General features: G+C 40.7%; 1 protein-coding gene across 1 annotated transcript in view; it reads left to right on the top strand.

Moving 5' to 3' along the window:
- Positions 1-4,804, top strand: part of brinp2 (bone morphogenetic protein/retinoic acid inducible neural-specific 2) — a 121,424-nt gene extending 116,620 nt beyond the window's left edge. The window contains exon 8 of the mRNA XM_061242149.1: positions 1,118-4,804. Coding sequence (XP_061098133.1) covers positions 1,118-2,234 — 1,117 coding nt within the window. The 3' untranslated portion in view covers positions 2,235-4,804. The remainder of the gene's footprint in view (positions 1-1,117) is intronic.
- Positions 4,805-18,412: the final 13,608 nt, after the last annotated feature.

Below are 18,412 nucleotides of genomic sequence, written 5' to 3'. Positions count from 1 at the left end.
CTCTCTTTATCTCTCTCTCTCTCTTTCACTCTCTTTCTCTCTCTCTTTATCTCTCTCTCTCTCTCCAGAATTCTTGTAAATATAGTCTTTGTTTATACATAAACAGCTTGTGTGAAATTAAGAGAACTGAACTGTTTGAACTGTAACTGAATTTGCTGTTCAATAAAGTTTGTGTGTATTTAGCATTGTCTGCAAGTGGTTGGAAAACATCCATCCAACACATGTTATTTAGATGACGCTTTTATCCATAGCGACTTACAGTTTAGTAGGAGACAATCCCCCCTGGGGCAATGCAGGGTTACAGGCCTTGCTGAAGGGCCCAATGGCTGTGCAGATCTCATTGTGGCTACACCGGGGATCAAACCACTGACCTTGCGGGGTCAGTTTGTGTGCCATAACCACTACGCAACAGGCTGCCCATTCACCATGTAGCCTGCTTATTGAGGGTCAGGGTTGTGAGCTGGAGCCTATCCCACTGGGCAACATGCTGCCACACACACCATTCACTCACATTCATACCTATGGGCAATTTAGACTGTCAAATTCACCTAAACTGTCTTTGGGACTAGGGAGGAGTGTCCAGAGTACACCCACGTGGACATGCAAACTCCACACTGAAAGGCCCTGGTCAAACCCTGGACCTTCTTGCTGCGGGTTGACATTGTTACCCACTGCACAACCGTGCCACCCGCAGCATACAGTAGAACGTCATTCAGCAAATCAGAAATGACTGGTGGTTTTGTCTTACGTGAGTCTGCGCACTGAATGGGTGCAAACAGTGGAAGCCACATATTGAATACCTGTCAACCTGCGTTTTCTGTCTTTCGTCTTCCATAATTTCTGCAATTACCAAATGAAAAGCACACTGCCGTTACAGCAAATGGAGGCGGTTCTGATTGTCGGTTTAGCATCGGTCTATTGAAGCGGGGACTCAAGACGGGGACTTTTAGTTCTGATTATCAGTTTACTGTATCTGAGAGCAAATTGCGGCTGATTGCGGCATTCGTCACAGTCTTGATAACAAAATAGAGCACATTATAACAACCGGCACAACACAAGATCAGTCGCGGCTGCGCAGGAAAGGGTTTCCCCCTAACAAGCCCCTCTCTCGTTGCAGGACGATCAGCTTCTGGCTGCGGCGAGCCCAGTCCCTCCTGTACTGCAACGAGCACGGCGTTCTGGGCATGTTCTCGGAGGAGGCCCACGGCTGCACCTGTGCCACGGAGCAGGCGTCCTGCCAGGGCGCCGTGCCCTGCCTGGTGGCCGAGGGGGCCTACTGCGCGTCCTGCGACCCGGAAAACGCCACCCGCTGCGGGGGCTGTCACCCGGGCAACATCCTCCACGCGGGAGGCTGCCGTCCAGACGTGGCCGGCTCGCTCGACCACTACGTCAACTTCGACTCCGACATCCCCGACGCCGAGGCCAAGTTCCTGCTCCAGAGACTCGACAGTCGGGTGGAGGTCCACGCCATCTACATCAGCAACGACGTCCGCCTCGGGAGCTGGTTCAACCCGGCCTGGCGGAAACGCATGCTGCTCACGCTCAAGAGCAACAAGAACAAGTCCAACCTCATCCACATGCTTCTGGGCATCTCCTTCCAGATCTGCGCCACCAAAAACAGCACCCTCGAGCCCGTGCCCGCCATTTACGTCAACCCCTTCGGGGGCAGCCATTCCGAGAGCTGGTTCATGCCCGTCAACCAGCAGGACTTCCCCGACTGGGAAAGAACTAGACTGGACGGCTCCTTGCAGTGCTACAACTGGACGCTGACGATGGGCAACAAGTGGAAGTCCTTCTTCGAGACGGTCCACATCTACCTGCGCAGCCGGATCCTGACCGACGACCCCACCGTCAACGAGACGCTCTTCTACGAGCCCCTGGACCTGGACGACCGCTCCTCCAACCTGGGCTACATGAAGATCAACAGCCTGAAGGTCTTCGGGTACAGCATGCACTTCGACCCGGAAGGGATCAAGGACCTGATCCTGCAGCTGGACTACCCGTACACCCAGGGATCGCAGGACGCAGCCCTGCTGATGCTGCTGGAGATGCGGGACCGGATTAACCGGCTGTCCCCGCCCGGGGGCCAGCGGCTGGACCTGTTCTCCTGCCTGCTGAGGCACAGGCTGAAGCTGTCCACCAGCGAGGTGGTGAGGATCCGTGACTCCCTCCAACTCTTCAACTCCAAGCTGCCAGGCTCCTCCGAGGAAGAACTAGGACAGCTGTGTAGCTAGTCTGCGGCTAAACCGTTGTGCCCCCGCCACACCCCGTCCCGCCCTGGCAGTCTCCAAGGCTGCAATGACAAAGCAAACTTACGGGGAAGGTCTCACAGTCGCCTTTGGGCCCACCATGTTTATAGTTCCGTCAACCACACACTAGCCAGGCCCATGAGTTTGCATGCTGAACAACTGGAAGTGAGGTTGGGGGGATGGAGACTGACTACAGCCCGTTTAACGCAGGTTTAAAAACCGTTTCCATGAGAACTGCCAGTTCGTTCAGGAAGGTTTTCTTCTTTTTCCTTTTTTAAAAAAAAACAAAACATAACGCAGCAGCTAACAGTCAACAGCGTGGTTCTCAAAGGCAGGTTAAATATTTGTGCTGAGGTTCCAAGCTGTTTATTTTGGTCTTTGTGCAAGCTGAAAATGCCTATGGCTTTCCATCTGGAAGATGACACTTTCAGGTGTGTTTGTAGTGACATTATTGACAAGCAAGGTTGTTTTTTTGGCCATAGCCCAGGTATATTTGAAAGAAAAAGGTTATTAATACTAAATCAATCCTGCTAATATATTGTGAAGCTTAAGTGTCAAGCATAGTTAACAATCCATCCATGACATCTTTCAGATTTTTAAATCTCTGCTCTGTTTTTTTTCCTGAAGTCATATTTGGTGTATGGCGTTAGTAGCTGTTGTTTTGTTTTTCTAAGTTTGACTGAGATGCCATTTTTTGGCACTCCTGGTATTCCACCATACACCGAAACCAAAATGAGGAAACATTTGGGCCAAACCGAATGGCAAAATGTCTGTTTTTGTAAATTCTTTAAAAAATATATATATCAAGCTGATATAGCACCATTTGACATGGCATTAATAAGGTTTGTGTATATCTCTGTAAATAACGCTTCATCTTATTGTTAAAATGTGAAACTTGCATATTGTTTTTTAAAAAATACATAAGAGTTAATTACAGAATTTGCACAAGTGCAAATGCCAAAAACACTTCTAATGACACAGAATCAACGTCTAATGCCTTACGAGTCAATGTTTTTTCTGGAACTGAAGCACACTTAGTTGGCTGTGTAATTTACAGTGCTCTCCTTTCCTTCTCAAACCTTGTTCCACTAAAGGGAAACTTCACTATAAATGTAAAATGAAATATATTGTCCCAAACCTGTCTAAAATTATCTGTATTTAAATGTTTCAGTGCTCAGGCCATGAGCTAATTGGAACCCTTCTTACCTTGTAATTATCACCCTGTCAACAAGGATCAAATTATACTTCCTGATCTCTCGTTTTCTCTGTGTACTGTGACAAATTACTGGTCATTGGTGGTCACATTTAACTTAACACTTTGACCAATTAATAGATAAATTCAGACTCCAAATGTTATTGTAGTTATGGATATTGGCTCTGGATATTGGCCAAACTCCAACCAATGCTTGTCCTCAACATTTACTCATTATTCAATGGAAGTGTTTTTTTGTCTTCACTTATATAATTATTTCTTCACTCATAAAATAATGAAGGGGGATTTTAGTTAACTAATAAAACTTGAGTACCAGAGGTTAAAGGCAAAGACAGTGTTGACTGAATGGTTTATGTTAATAATGTATGGAATCTGAATTAATCTCTGCATGTTATCAGTGTGCTATACTTGTGCTAAGAGTGTCCTAGGGAATCTTGGGAGGAATGAATTTAGACAGATAACACTAATTGGCTTCGGCAAAAAAAACTTTAAAAAAAAAACAAAAAAAAACAAAAAAAAAATTAAATAAAAATTAAATGTCTTTAATGCCCCAGGGCATCCACCTTTATATTATGTGAAGATCTAAATGTATAATTTAAGCATTAGAGGAGGGGGGTGTCAATCATGAATGCCATACGAAGACAAAACTGTGCAGTGAAATGAAGACATTAGGAAGGGAGCATATTCCTTGCTATTAATTATGCATAGCTACTAATCTGTAAAGAAACAAACAATATATAACATTATAGATTTTCAGTGAAGTTACTCTTTAAATGTCATACCATACCCTTTTCAAGAGATACGTATTTCATTAATAAAGTATTACTATGAAATTACTTTCTTACCCATCTGTCAATCAAATTCATCATTTGAAATATTTCAAGGGAAAGATCTGAGCACAGTCATTGTGCAAGAGTACATTCCCGTGCTGCAGTCTGTTCATTTAAGAGTGTGACAGAGAAAGATTGGGTTTATAAATCAATAATCCTGAGAAGTTGGTCTTTTCAACATCACAATGAAATCTATTAAAATGTGATATGCAGTGACATAATTGGCTAAGGGAAGAACATCTTGAAGCTATTTTCTGCCTTTATGAATTATTCTTCTCTTGCAATATCACAAATCCACCATTTTGCATTTGATGCCATTTTCTCCTTAAGTGGGATCGCAAAGCTACTACTGTGCATTCTCTGTGTTTCAAAGAATTGTGAATTGTAAAACTGTCAGTGGAGTTTGGTAGGAACCTTGGAGTCCAGTCAAAAATGAACAGAATTTTTTTAGATGTCTTTGTTCCAAGTACTTTAAATTCATGTGTCAGCATTAAACGTATACATAAATTGCATCTGAAATTACCCTTATTCATTCTAGACAAAATGAATGTCTCTAATATATAAACGGCAACATTGTCAAGGTAAAAAAACCCATTCCTGAAAACGTTGCAGAAGGATGGGGGGTGCTTACACACCAACACCCTACATTTCCTCATATGAAAGTCTGCTCATATTAATATTTCTGGTGTGACTCCAGACTACATTCATAAGATGGGAATAATATTAGGTTTATAAATACAAGTTGTTTATCTTAATGTCACTTGGAAATCAGTTCTCGCCCTTCAAACAATCATCAAGGCAGCCAAGGACACAGAATCAATCACAGAAACCCCATTATGCAGTGCAAACTTCCCAAACTTTCCCACGAGAAATGGAAAATATATTTTGACTTCTTTTTTTTTTTCCTCAATGATTTATGACGTTTGGGCACTCTCAGAGGTAAGGTCAAAGACCCTGAAGTGGAAATGTATCAGTCTAATAACAGGTTCATATACCTACTTTTCCCTTTTAAACAGCATATCCCAGTCTGGGTAATCACTGGAGAGACTAGCCCAGCGAACACAAAACATTCTCAAAATGTGTTATATCCCCTCCCAATGACAGTGTGTGTGTGTGTGTTATATCCCTTCCCGTGACTGTGTGTGTTATATCCCTTCCGATGACTGTGTGTGTGTGTGTTATATCCCTTCCCGTGACTGTGTGTGTGTTGTGTTTTAGCCCTTTCGTGACTGTGTGTGTTAGCCCTTTTGATAACTGAATGTGTTTTGTAATGGCAATGTTACAACACTGAAAAAACATTCCAGTAACATTGTGAGAACATACTGTATTAGCTGGAATGTTCCAGCAAGCGCATCTCATGCACTGATAAGACTTAAGTGTGATGGTGGGAACTATCAGTTTAAGCAAAAATGAAAGATAGAATTCGATGACAGCTGTGAGTCTAATGCTATCACGTGAACGTATGTCTGAACATATACCAGCTTAATCTGGTGTACCTGCTGAACATTATTTATAAACAGGACACACAATAGTGCATCTCAAGGCATTGACCTCCCATTGCAATGGAGTATGCAAAAAATAATAATAATAGTATTCATCAATAAATAATTTCATAATAAATCTAAATCAATGTAAGAATAGTGCATTCACTGAAAAAGTTAAAGGAATCAATACATTTTCTTGTTTTTGACATTGATTTATTTTTCAGTAATTAACCTTCATGAGCTAGCATGCAGATGCTCGCTGCCAATCAAAACTGCTGTGGTCTCTGGTGAACATACTGTACCTGGTTGCTTGCCTGTTTACGCTCACTGCAAGGTTGTCAAACAGCCAGGTGCCAAGCAATTTATTTATCATTCCCTACATTTTTACATTACTAAAAATGTACACGTTTGAAAATCCCCACTGTTGCACATATCGACAGCCACAAGCAGCATATTCCATTTGCAGCAAGAGCTTAAAGTACATATTACGTGTCTTTGTGTGTACAGTATATAATGGCAGAAATGTGCACATGAAGGAGAATGGTGGTACAAGGAAGGCGTGATGCATCGATAATATCAAGACCATCATAAAACCCAAAACTGGTTCTTTGAGAAAATGATCAATGCAGAATTGTGCATCTCAAAATGTTCCTGTTCTCATTTCATTACTTTGGACCTGATGGAAAAACCTACCAGCACAGGCAGAACCAATAACATCACCAATGATTGGTCACGGCATTTTGTCTTGCACCAATCATTGGTTGTGTTATTAGTTTTGTGTGTGCTAAAAGAATTTGCATATGCTAAAGTTCTAAATTAGGGCCTTATGTTTTCTCTGCCATTTCAAGTGTTTATTAAGCCAGAAGAAAAAGATGTATTCTTAAATTTTAAGATAAAATGTAAATGTGATGTAAAAAATGGGGCTCTATTCAATCAACATTAACAATTTGTCCTTAGCTTTGACTTACAAGTAAATGCAAGCAGGACATTTATTCACCAAACTAGTGCCCATATTCAATCAAAATTTCTCATTAAGTTTGACTTACAAAAAAAGTTAGTTTTCCTGGTTTCTGACCTTGCCAGACTGTCTGCAAATGGCTTTCAAGGAATTCACAAGTTCATGTTTTAAAACAAGAAGAACACTTCAAGTAAATTGTCTACAATTATAAACCTTTTTTTTTTACATTGTGCTGGTACTTGCTTCAAGTCGTGCAAGCTCTTGACTCCCAAGGGTCCATTAACCAAAAAAAAGATGACATTTTTTTTTTAAGACTCTTCAGTGAACATTCACATCCAACCACTAAAAGCATAACATCAGATTTGGAGTACCTGTAAGAGTACGTTCTAGTTTAAACCACAAACTCCTTACACCTACCCTAGCATGTAGGTTGTTCCGGTTCAGAAAACACACAGAAAAAAACCTGCGACTAAACTGCCCCTTTACGGACAGATATTGATCACCATGGGCTCCCAAAATCAATATTCTCTATTGCACAGTATAATAAAATAAAACATTATAAAAAAAGTTTAAATATCAGCTGTATAAAACAGGTTTAATATTAAATCGCTTGCTTCTTTTGGTCTTTCATCTAAAATGTCCATGAAAAAATCAAACATGAAAGCACAGGCTCTTTAGAAAGTCTTTACCACAGCGGGGTGCCTATCAGCTTTTATATTAAACTTCATCATGCTGTCTCTATTTGAACTCATTCTTTATTTCTCTCTCGCTCTCCCTCCTTCAGTGTTTCCATGAGCATGTTAGCATGTGACAGGGAAACACGTGTAAATGAATAAATGATCATTCCTGTGTCGTTATCTGTTGATCATCACTTCCATGCTGACATGCTAATTGCCTGACTCACTCATTACCAGTCTGCAGGCTGTAGGCATGTGTATGTATCTCAGACGACCAAGTCCACACTGCTCTGTGACCTTTCATACTCAGTGTTATTGTCAACACAAGGTACATGAATAAAATATGTAAAAAGAAGTCAATAGATAGTACATAAATAGAAACGTGAGTCTGTACATCACAGCATGGGTTTTTGTTTTGCTCTTTTTTCTTTTTTTTTTTACATTATACATTATACTGCATGTTCGATATTACCAGGGCAGCTGCCATTTTGAGCATAGTAGTGACAGATTACCAAACCAAAGAGAGGCAGGGTTCTTTACTTGTGAATAGGCATCTAACTCTTATAGAAGAGTCAAAAATGGCAAAGGGCTCATTCCAATCACTTAGTGTGTCCTTCTTTGTCACGTCATTCCTCAGTGAGGAGAGAAGGCAAGGAGGTAAATAAATAAGTCATTGGAAAGAGCCCAAACATTTCAAGATGCGTTTCCAATCACGACCAAAACGTTAAGAAGCAATGCTGAGTGGCTGAAGCAAGCGTTACATCAGAGCTCAACCTTGGTATTGGTTAATTGCATTGGTACAGCTGCCAGACAGGATCTGGGTGCTTGTAGAGTTAGTCTACTTTCTGCCAATAGGTAGCAGACTGGTGAGTTGTCAAGCCATTCACTTTGCTTTTTACAATTCATGTAAAGATAACGTCTTGCCGCATTGCACAGAGGTTCTTGCTGCAAACATTCCTGGGTTTCTCCGGGCTCTTTCCTCTTCTTTTGTGACCACTACAATACATTTCAGCTGCAAAGCAGGGAACTAGGCACTCGTCAGGTTTCCGTACTGCTGTGGAAAATTGAAATTTTCCTAGTGCAAAGAGAGAACATTTCCTCGAGGACGAGGGGGTCAGTTAATAATAAACAGTCTCTGATGAAATTCTGCTCAAGATATAATTCATTTTCATAGCATGTTTTTACATGAAGAAAAATAGCCCACAGTTGATTCCGTAACTTCTGACTCATGCTAGGGTTCCGTCAAAATATACAGTACAGTAACACTGACAGGATAAAATAAAATAATAGTCAGCTTACAAATTAGCCTGAGGCTTTTAGGCAATCGTTTAGATTTTTTGTTTTTCTTGACATCAGTAGATAAACTGCTTCTTTAAGCTCACCTTTTATCATTGAAAAGTCAAGTCAAGTAGAAATACGATTTAAGAAAGCTGTGCAAATATATCAGTTCCTCACAAAATGCTGCAAATATCCTTACAAAATTGGTTAATTCCTCTTTTGGTTTAGAAAAGTAGTCCCTACTGACTTACTAACAGCTTAATGACCGATTAATTGCTGTCTGTCATGGTAATTGATGAGTTACTGGTAGTTTTGCAAAAAAAATATTTGGATGTAGGAAATGAAGATTGATATTTTATGTCAGATGTCATGATAACAAGAACGGAACAGGTAAGGTTCAATTACTACTGCTCCCTCTAGTGGTAAGTCAATATTATTTCAGTAGCATGGGAGTCCAGAGTACAGAGAAACAGTTCTGTTCAAATGGCCATTTCCTCCAGTTTACACTTACCAAACAACTGCATACAACATCCAGTCTGTACTATCACACAGTTCAGTGACCTGAATAAGGATTCCAAAAAGTTCATCAATTTAAACAATTCGGTGCTTCCTCCTAAAATAAGCCCACTGGAATAATACAAGTTTAGTACTTTTTTAATGTTTGTGCGAGACCGTCATCTTTTCAAATTATTATTACAATATGAACTTTGCAGTGATGCATTTGTCCTTTTTTCCCATCCTTACGTAGCACCTGTTAATACTCTTACATACTGTAGATGAAGATGTCATTCATGTACTGAATATAATTGTATTATAGTGTATACTGTATCTAATAATTTAACATGATGACCATTGATGCAATAATGTATTGGCAAATACCACGATAAATGCTCCATTTCAGATTCACCTTTTCGGAATCAGTTCTGCAAGTTGTTGCTACGTCGGTCTGCCCCCATCTCATCCTTAAACAAAGATGTCACCCGCTACAGGATACGGCAGAAATCTCTGTAAAAACAGAGTCTCCGCCGAGACGGTTTTCTTCGAGTTCCGTTGTTCGTCTTCAAGCCCTTTCGGTTCCCGACGCAAGCATAAGCATGAATGTAACAGCGCGTCCCCTTGTCAGTTCCCCTGTCATGTAATTCATTTCGAATTTGGCATTTGTGCGAGGCTGCCAGCCATAACAATTATCATCGAACGCAGCTGCTCCGCCAAGCCGCTTATTCTCCCTCTCCGGTCCGCGATATTCTCGCATGACTTCCTTCCCGGTTCATTCCGCTAAAGCGCCTTTACAGCGTGGCGCTGTTTGTTTGGAGCCTTGCTGTTGTTCTACGCCGTTAAGCGTCGCACTCAAAGGCCACTGAGCTTCTGTGTTCGGCGAGTCCCCCACTCTCTGCCGCGCGCCCTCATTTGTGTGCCCAATGGAACAAACAAAGACAACGGACCGCTTTTAGTGCCAGCTCTCCGCCGTTTAAGAGCCGGTAAGTGCTGAGCAACGAGGCCAGAGCTTTCAAGGAGAAGGTGACTGCAAGGGTCGGTCGTGAGGCTCAGTTCAGACAGTATGTGTTTTCTCAGGCAAATAATAATAATAATAATAATAATAATTTGAAACAAGCTAGCTCCAAAACACTGCTGCAGATCCAAGATTGTCTGAATACATGCCGAAATTAATATTTTGTTAGGCCTACTTGTGAAAATGTGTAATCATATGAAAATCTAATTCTTGATAATGTTGAAAATACAGTAGGTATTTCAACTCTGCCATCTTCATGGTGCAATACATTCATTCATTCATTCATTATCTGAACCCGCTTATCCTGAACAGGGTCGCAGGGGGGCTGGAGCCTATCCCAGCATACATTGGGCGAAAGGCAGGAATACACCCTGGACAGGTCGCCAGTCCATCGCAGGGCACACACACCATTCACTCACACACTCATACCCATGGGCAATTTAGACTCTCCAATCAGCCTAACCTGCATGTCTTTGGACTGTGGGAGGAAACCGGAGTACCCGGAGGAAACCCACGCAGACACGGGGAGAGCATGCAAACTCCACACAGAGAGGCCCCGGCCGACGGGGATTCAAACCCAGGACCTCTGTGCCGCTTTGGTGCAGTACATCCATCCATCCATCCATTATCTGAACCCGCTCATCCTGATCAGGGTCGCTGGAGCCTATCCCAGCATACATTGGGCGAAAGGCAGGAATACACCCTGGACAGGTCGCCAGTCCATCGCAGGGCACACGCACCATTCACTCACGCACTCATACCTATGGGCAATTTAAACTCTCCAATCAGCCTAACCTGCATGTCTTTGGACTGTGGGAGGAAACCGGAGTACCCGGAGGAAACCCACGCAGACACGGGGAGAACATGCAAACTCCGCACAGAGAGGCCCCGGCTGACGGGGATTCGAACCCAGGACCTCCTTGCTGTGAGGCGGCAGTGCTACCCACTGCACCATCCGTGTCGCCTGGTGCAGTACAACGTCTGTTTAATTAAATGACATCATTTTAATAATTTGGGTATAATGAATTTACATTTTACATTCCACTGTCAAATAATATGCAAGAATATTATGAAGAAAATATTCCTCCTATACTTTGGTCAACATGCGCTTCTTTCTGTCAACATGTGAACAGGTTGTGAATGTTCTTATACCAAGAAATAAAAAAGAGGATAAAACTACATTAACCATTGCCCTGAATCATCTATACTTAAAAATACTTCACAGAATTTGTTCTTTGACTATCTTTTTCTTTGACTTTCTTTTCTTTTCATCTTGAAAGGTTCTCCCTTTGGCACCAAGGACAGACGAAAAGCCACAATAGGAAAATCAAACTGATCAAAGTAAAATCACTAGAAACACATCAGTACTGATGTTTTCAGTAAAAATGTTAACAGAAAGAGGAGAAACTGTAAGCACAAACCAAGGTCACGCCCTCATATTCCATATTTAATAGTGCGGCCGCCAAATGTGCTGGGATTTCTTCTCTCTCAAAGGTCTGCCATACAGTACATGTTTTTATTTTTTACATAATTATTTTATTTTTAACTGCTTTCTCCCCTGGACACTGGTACTTAAGTTGAATAGGGTTACCAGTGTTGGACTTTATCCAGCCCAAGTCTTATGTAAGAAGGAGAAAGGTCAGAGCTGCAAAAAATATGGAGAGAAATTAGTATGCAGGCATTACATGCCCCGGCAAAGATCTGCGAATCGATGGCCTTACTGTGGGAGGACAGCATGACAGCCCCTGGGGCAGGTGAAGGACATTTTTATTTATTTATTTTTTTGGAGACGGGGGGGTTGGAGACGGGGAGTAGAATCAGACAGCTAGCTTCAGTGAATAGCAATTATTTGATAATTACAGTTTCATTGCTTCGGAAGAAAAAAAACTTTCAGAAAAGTATGTGAACTCAGGTTTGGTAGGTTATTATTTTTTTTTAATTTTAGCTTGTTTTTCTTCTGAAATGTCACCGGGCTGCACTGTATAATGTGAAAAGGTAATATAATCTCTATTCAGAAATATAAATATCCCTGAGCATGAACGTAGGCATACAAGTCTGTACTGTATTTCTGCTGTTCTGGTATACATTAAAGGTGTGAAATAATGTGTTATTACAGGAAAACATACTGCTCTCGCCGAACACTGACACACAGATCCACACACACACGCACACACACATTTTATACTGTTGCACCGAAGCAATCCAAAAATTGAGACTTTGAACCAACTTCATCTAGTTCATGAGCACACAGCAGGATGAGAATTCTCATTATGCTAAAATGATCCAAAAATCACAACATTTTCTTATGACATGGATATTTGCTGCATGCACGTGCACCGATAAGGGTACACAAGCAGATAATAGATACACTAATAGAAAGTAGAACAGAAGTCTGTCAATGAAAGAAAGCAGAAATAAAAAGGTTCTTCCAGTCATCAAGATGTAAGGTACAAAATCATAAAGAAGAAAAATTATTTATAATGTACAATATAAGTTTATTTGAAGCTGAGGTACAGGCTATTATAATGTACGTATATGAGATATACAGTGGTGTGAAAAAGTGTTTGCCCCCTTCCTGATTTCTTATTTTTTTGCATGTTTGTCACATTTAAATTTTTCAGATCATCAAACACATTTAAATATTGGTCAAAGACAACACAAGTAATCACAAAATGCAGTTTTTAAATGAAGATTTTTATTATTAAGGGAGAAAAAAAATCCAAACCTACATGGCCCTGTGTGAAAAAGTGATTGCCCCCCCTGTTAAAACATAACTTAACTGTGGTTCATCAAACCTGAGTTCAATTTCTCTAGCTACACCCTGGCCTGATTACTACCATACCTGTTCTCAATCAAGAAATCACTTAAATAGGACCTGCCTGACAAAGTGAAGTAGATCAAATGATCCTCAAAATCTATCATGCCGAGATCTAAAGAAATTCAGGAACAAATGAGAAAGAAAATAATTGAGATCTATCAGTCTGGAAAAGGTTATAAGGCCATTTCTAAAGCTTTGGGACTCCAGCGAACCACAGTGAGAGCCATTATCCACAAATAGCGAAAACATGGAACAGTGGTGAACATTGCCAGGAGTGGCCGGCCGACCAAAATTACCCCAAGAGCGCAGCGACGACTCATCCAAGAGGTCACAAAAGACCCCACAACAACATCCAAAGGACTGCAGGCCTCACTTGCTTCAGTTAAGGTCAGTGTTCATGACTCCTCCATAAGAAAGAGACTGGGCAAAAATGGCCTGCATGGCAGAGTTCCAAGACGAAAACCACTGCTGAGAAAAAAGAACATTATGGCTCGTCTCAATTTTGCCAGAAAACATCTTGATGATCCCCAAGACTTTTGGGAAAATACTCTGTGGTCTGACGAGACAAAAGCTGAACTTTTTGGAAGGTGTGTGTCCCATTACATCTGGCGTAAAAGTAACAACGCATTTCAGAAAAAGAACATCATAACAACAGTAAAATATGGTGGTGGTAGTGCGATGGTCTGGGGCTGTTTTGCTGCTTCAGGACCTGGAAGACTTGCTGTGATAAATGGAACCATGAATTCTGCTGTCTACCAAAAAATCCTGAAGGAGAATGTCCGGCCATCTGTTCGTGACCTCAGGCTGAAACAAACTGCAGCAGGACAATGATCCAAAACACACCAGCAAGTCCACCTCTGAATGGCTGAAGAAAAACAAAATGAAGACTTTGGAGTGGCCTAGTCAAAGTCCTGACCTGAATCCTATTGAGATGCTGTTGCATGACCTTAAAAAGGCGGTTCATGCTCGAAAACCCTCCAATGTGGCTGAATTACAACAATTCTGCCAAGATGAGTGGGCCAAAATTCCTCCACAGCGCTGTAAGAGACTCATTGCAAGTTATTGCAAACGCTTGATTGCAGTTGTTGCTGCTAAGGGTGGCCCAACCAGTTATTAGGTTTAGGGGGCAATCACTTTTTCACACAGGGCCATGTAGGTTTGGATTTTTTTTCTCCCTTAATAATAAAAACCTTCATTTAAAAACTGCATTTTGTGTTTACTTGTGTTGTCTTTGACTAATATTTAAATTTGTTTGATGATCTGAAACATTTAAGTGTGACAAACATGCAAAAAAAAAAGAAATCAGGAAGGGGGCAAACACTTTTTCACACCACTATATAGTATTTGTCTTGCAGTTAAACATTATATATTAACTTAATTACAAATAACCTGACTGAATGTTGAAATACAATACAGCTAAATTGCTAAATATTTTCCATACTGAAACATAAACTTTGGCATATTTTGCAGTCAGTAATGTACACAGCGTTTTAAAAATAGAATCTTGTTGCAACTGACAGGAGAGACGAGGATTTTGAAATCTGCAGGATTGGTTTTTGAAGAGTTTCTCTTGACAGGCAATCCAACAGGAAAGAGCTTGTGTCTGCCAGATGAACGCAAACCGGGGCCGAAGCACATCCCACTTTGAAAAAGCCCAGACCGGGACATACCTTGAGAGTTGCCTATCTCCGCTAACGGTCCGAGCGCAAGAAAACAATTTAACGTCTTCTTCTGAGGAAAGTGCGGCTGCTGAAGAAACCTCCATTGGCACAGCCATGGAGAAAGTGTAAGAACGTAGTCTCTGAGCCATACAAAGCCCATGCTGTGAAAATAGGCCAATCAAGAGCTCTTTGGTTGCAGAAAATTATCATCAGATGTGAAAATAGACCAATTAAGAGCTCTTTGGTCACTGGAAATTGCGATCGGATGTAAGACGTGTTACACCTATGTAGAAGAGGAGCAACTACAGGTGTTCATCCGTGCCATCTCTACACAGCAGAAGAGCTACGAGAGAAATCGCAGAATGCTATCGGGCAGGAACACGCAGAGCTTTCCCCAGTGAGTAACAAGAGGCTGCAAAAAAATAGCTTACATGCAAAATCGCTTGCATGGAATGCCACAATCGCAAAGTAATGCCAAGGCACTGAAATGCCTTTGCCAGAGATAGCATGAAAGTGAGTTTAAGATGATCAAAAATCAAGGCCATCACTCGGCACACTCAAGCTAAACTGATGGGGCTACAAATGAAATGCTGACGACTGCAGTCTCCTGCGTGGCAGTCACACAAAAGGTGTTTTTCTCTTCACAAACGCTGCTTTTCTACCCTCCCTCTGTAATTCGCCACTGTTCTCAGAAGACGTTCAATGTGTTAACATCTGCTGGCACCCAAACACCTCAGAAAACGACTGCTTTTTTAAATGTACTATATATACAAAGTGATACATTTAATTTGTTCATAACGCTATGAAACTATAACATATGCCACTTGACTTTTCAGAACTGGCATTAAAATTCATTAAAATGTCTATGTATAAAAAGCAACATTTAGCATCTTTGACGATTTCTATATTTTTCTGTTCCAGAACTTGATTGAAATCATTAAACATTTGGTTCTTAAAGCAGATGAGGTTTGATCTTAATAGATTTAGCTTTGGGACAATGCTAGTCAGAGTAGTACTCTATCACCATTCAAAGTCAAGGCAAAGGTGTTTAGGTAAACCAAACTAGTCGTAAATAAGCGATGAGTTCTGCCTTGTCCGTTGCAGTAGATTTCCAGTAGAGTTCCAGATCTGTTTCTTATTTTTGTTCCATCCAACCTTGAACGCACAATTTACATTCAATATTTAATATTCAGTATCTGTTGTTGTATAATGAGATTCATGATAGTGAAACGCTGTGTATCTACAGCACAATGTTGCCTGTGTTCACTAAGCATATTAATGAGTAGTTAGGGGTTTGAATGGAGAAGAAACCAGAACTTTGTTCTCTCCAAGACCAGGGTTGCTTCCCCCTGTCAAGCTGGAATAAGACAAACTTTCAATGAAAGTTTTCTAGAAAGATGAAGGAAAAGAGAATGGATGGATAAAAGGCAGAAGTAAATGTAATTAAATAATCAGATTTTATTTTGTTTCACTCATTCTTGGGTCAAAGCTTCAGCCGCTTTTCAGAAAACATATGCAAATATCATCTTAATTACATTAGAGGTGCTGTCCATTTGTTGCAGTGAATTTAACTGTGATTAAAATAAATACAAGGAGATGACCTATTGACTTCCTCATAAATAATTTATCATTACTTCCAGTTACCGAATGAGTAAATAAGGGGAAAAACTAATTAATATTAATATTTAATGTCAGTACATCTATAGAGAGGGCAGGTTTAGACAGAACCTCTCTCTCCTCACTCTCTCTCTCCAATACTTTGTTGTCTCAAAAGATATTAGTGCCACTGTTCCTGTATGCATATTGTTGTCCCCGTTTGAACTGAAATGCAGAGAATTATCATGCTCAGTATGTTTTAACAGTCACAAATTAATTAGTGTTCACATAAGCAAGTCTACAGTAACGCCAACAGCAGGCAGTATGGCAGGACAGGAAGGCCTGTGACCGTAAATGAGCAATGCAGCTAAAATAAGAATAATTGGTCTGAAGAATTTCTTTAATTTCCCTTAAGGGACAATTCAGGGCCTAAATTGATTTCCAGTATGTGTCAAGAAGATGATGGGTTTTAATGTCACATTTAAATGCATATTCTGTCAGTGCTTTGGAGCAGTGCAGCACATGCAGAACTATTTTTAAAAATGCACTGTTTTGAATGAACAGGCAGTCAGGAGACATGCCACCACAGGCTCTGGTTGTGTCACTGAACACTGGCAACTGCCAGGTGGGGATTCTAGGGGTGGGTGCCAGTATTTGCGAATGTGGTTACACGGGTAAACAGTGCTATCGTACAAAAAAAATGGTAACAGCCAAACAGGTAGGACTGCTGTTGACATATGGCAAAGACATAATAATATATAAATATTTCAGTTGCTTTCAGCCATGTCAGTTGGTCAGTTTGGTTTCAAGTTCTAGTACTGCAAGTAATATTATTATTATTATTTTTTTTTTTTTTGCAATAATGTATGCATTGCAGGAGCCAAACAGAAATTGTTATTTTATCCTATGATTTAAAGGCGACAGAGGGCTATTTATTTATTCCTTTATTTTTTTAACAGTTGTATGCATGGCAATATGACATTACATTATAAAATAACATGGGGGTATTGGTTGTCAGTCCTGGGGGACCCCTGTTTATGCTGGTTTTCGTCCAACCACCAATTTCAATCCCAGCATTTTAACAAGCTGTTATTTTTTCTTAATTGGATGCTTTTCATTTTTAGAAGGATTGGCCAAACCTTCCAAGTAGAGAATACTTGTCAGGCTGTGGGTAAATTTCAATCAATACCACCAGTCTTGTAAAGACAGATGAAATTCAATAAAAAATAATAATGCTCACAAGCATTATATTCGCACGGAGGCAGATTAGAATCCATCAAAAAAGCTGACCAAAGTAAAAAAGAAAAAAGAAAAGAAATAGACGAAGCAACAACACAATGAAATGCGAAATGTGTTTTGGCCAGGCGACAAGGTGGGAGCCTTCCTGAAGGTCACGTGATCTTCTGGCCAGGATTAAAACTGTCAGGCCCCACTTCACTCAAGTCAAACAACATTTTAATTTCAGCCAGACTCAGTCAGACCGGGTGAAGGCTCTCTGGGTTCTAAAGGGGAAAAGATCATGGGGGCAGGGAAAGACACACTGATGATCAGAGCTGTTCTGGGACGAATTAATTTCTGTCAGCAGATGTTCCATATGTCCTTCTGTGTAACTCCGGCTGTATAGACGTAACACATGTATCATGTTTGCAGACAACACCTTTCAAAGAACTCAAACAGAAAATAATATAACTGACTAAGGGAGCCCATTATACTTGCTACCTGTACATTAGGCTGTATTTTACAGATAAACAATTAACTAATGGACTAATCTCCCAGTTTTGTCTGTGCTGTTTGGTAAATAGTCTACATCATCAAGAACACCGGCAATACACGAAAAATAATAACCGCATAAAAACAATATAAAAAATGTGTCGGTGTGAAATTGAAGTGCTTATGACTATGATTATAGGTTCGCATATTCCACACTGATATGTTTTTTTATGAATATTTCAAAGGTTTTGCAGCAGAGCAGAATGTTGATTTCTCTGATGTTTATTGGGGAGGAACACGATTGTACCAGATGCCACACACCACTGTAGAGCTTTCTCGGTGGTGTACGTTTGTTTGTCACGCTGTGATATCTTCCTATTGCTTTGCACAGGGGTTGTAAACATGAAAACGAGAAGCTGTCCCCATGC

This window comes from Conger conger, chromosome 5, assembly GCF_963514075.1.
Source record: "Conger conger chromosome 5, fConCon1.1, whole genome shotgun sequence".
Lineage (NCBI taxonomy): Eukaryota > Metazoa > Chordata > Actinopteri > Anguilliformes > Congridae > Conger > Conger conger.
This window is presented reverse-complemented; position numbering and strand designations above follow the sequence as displayed.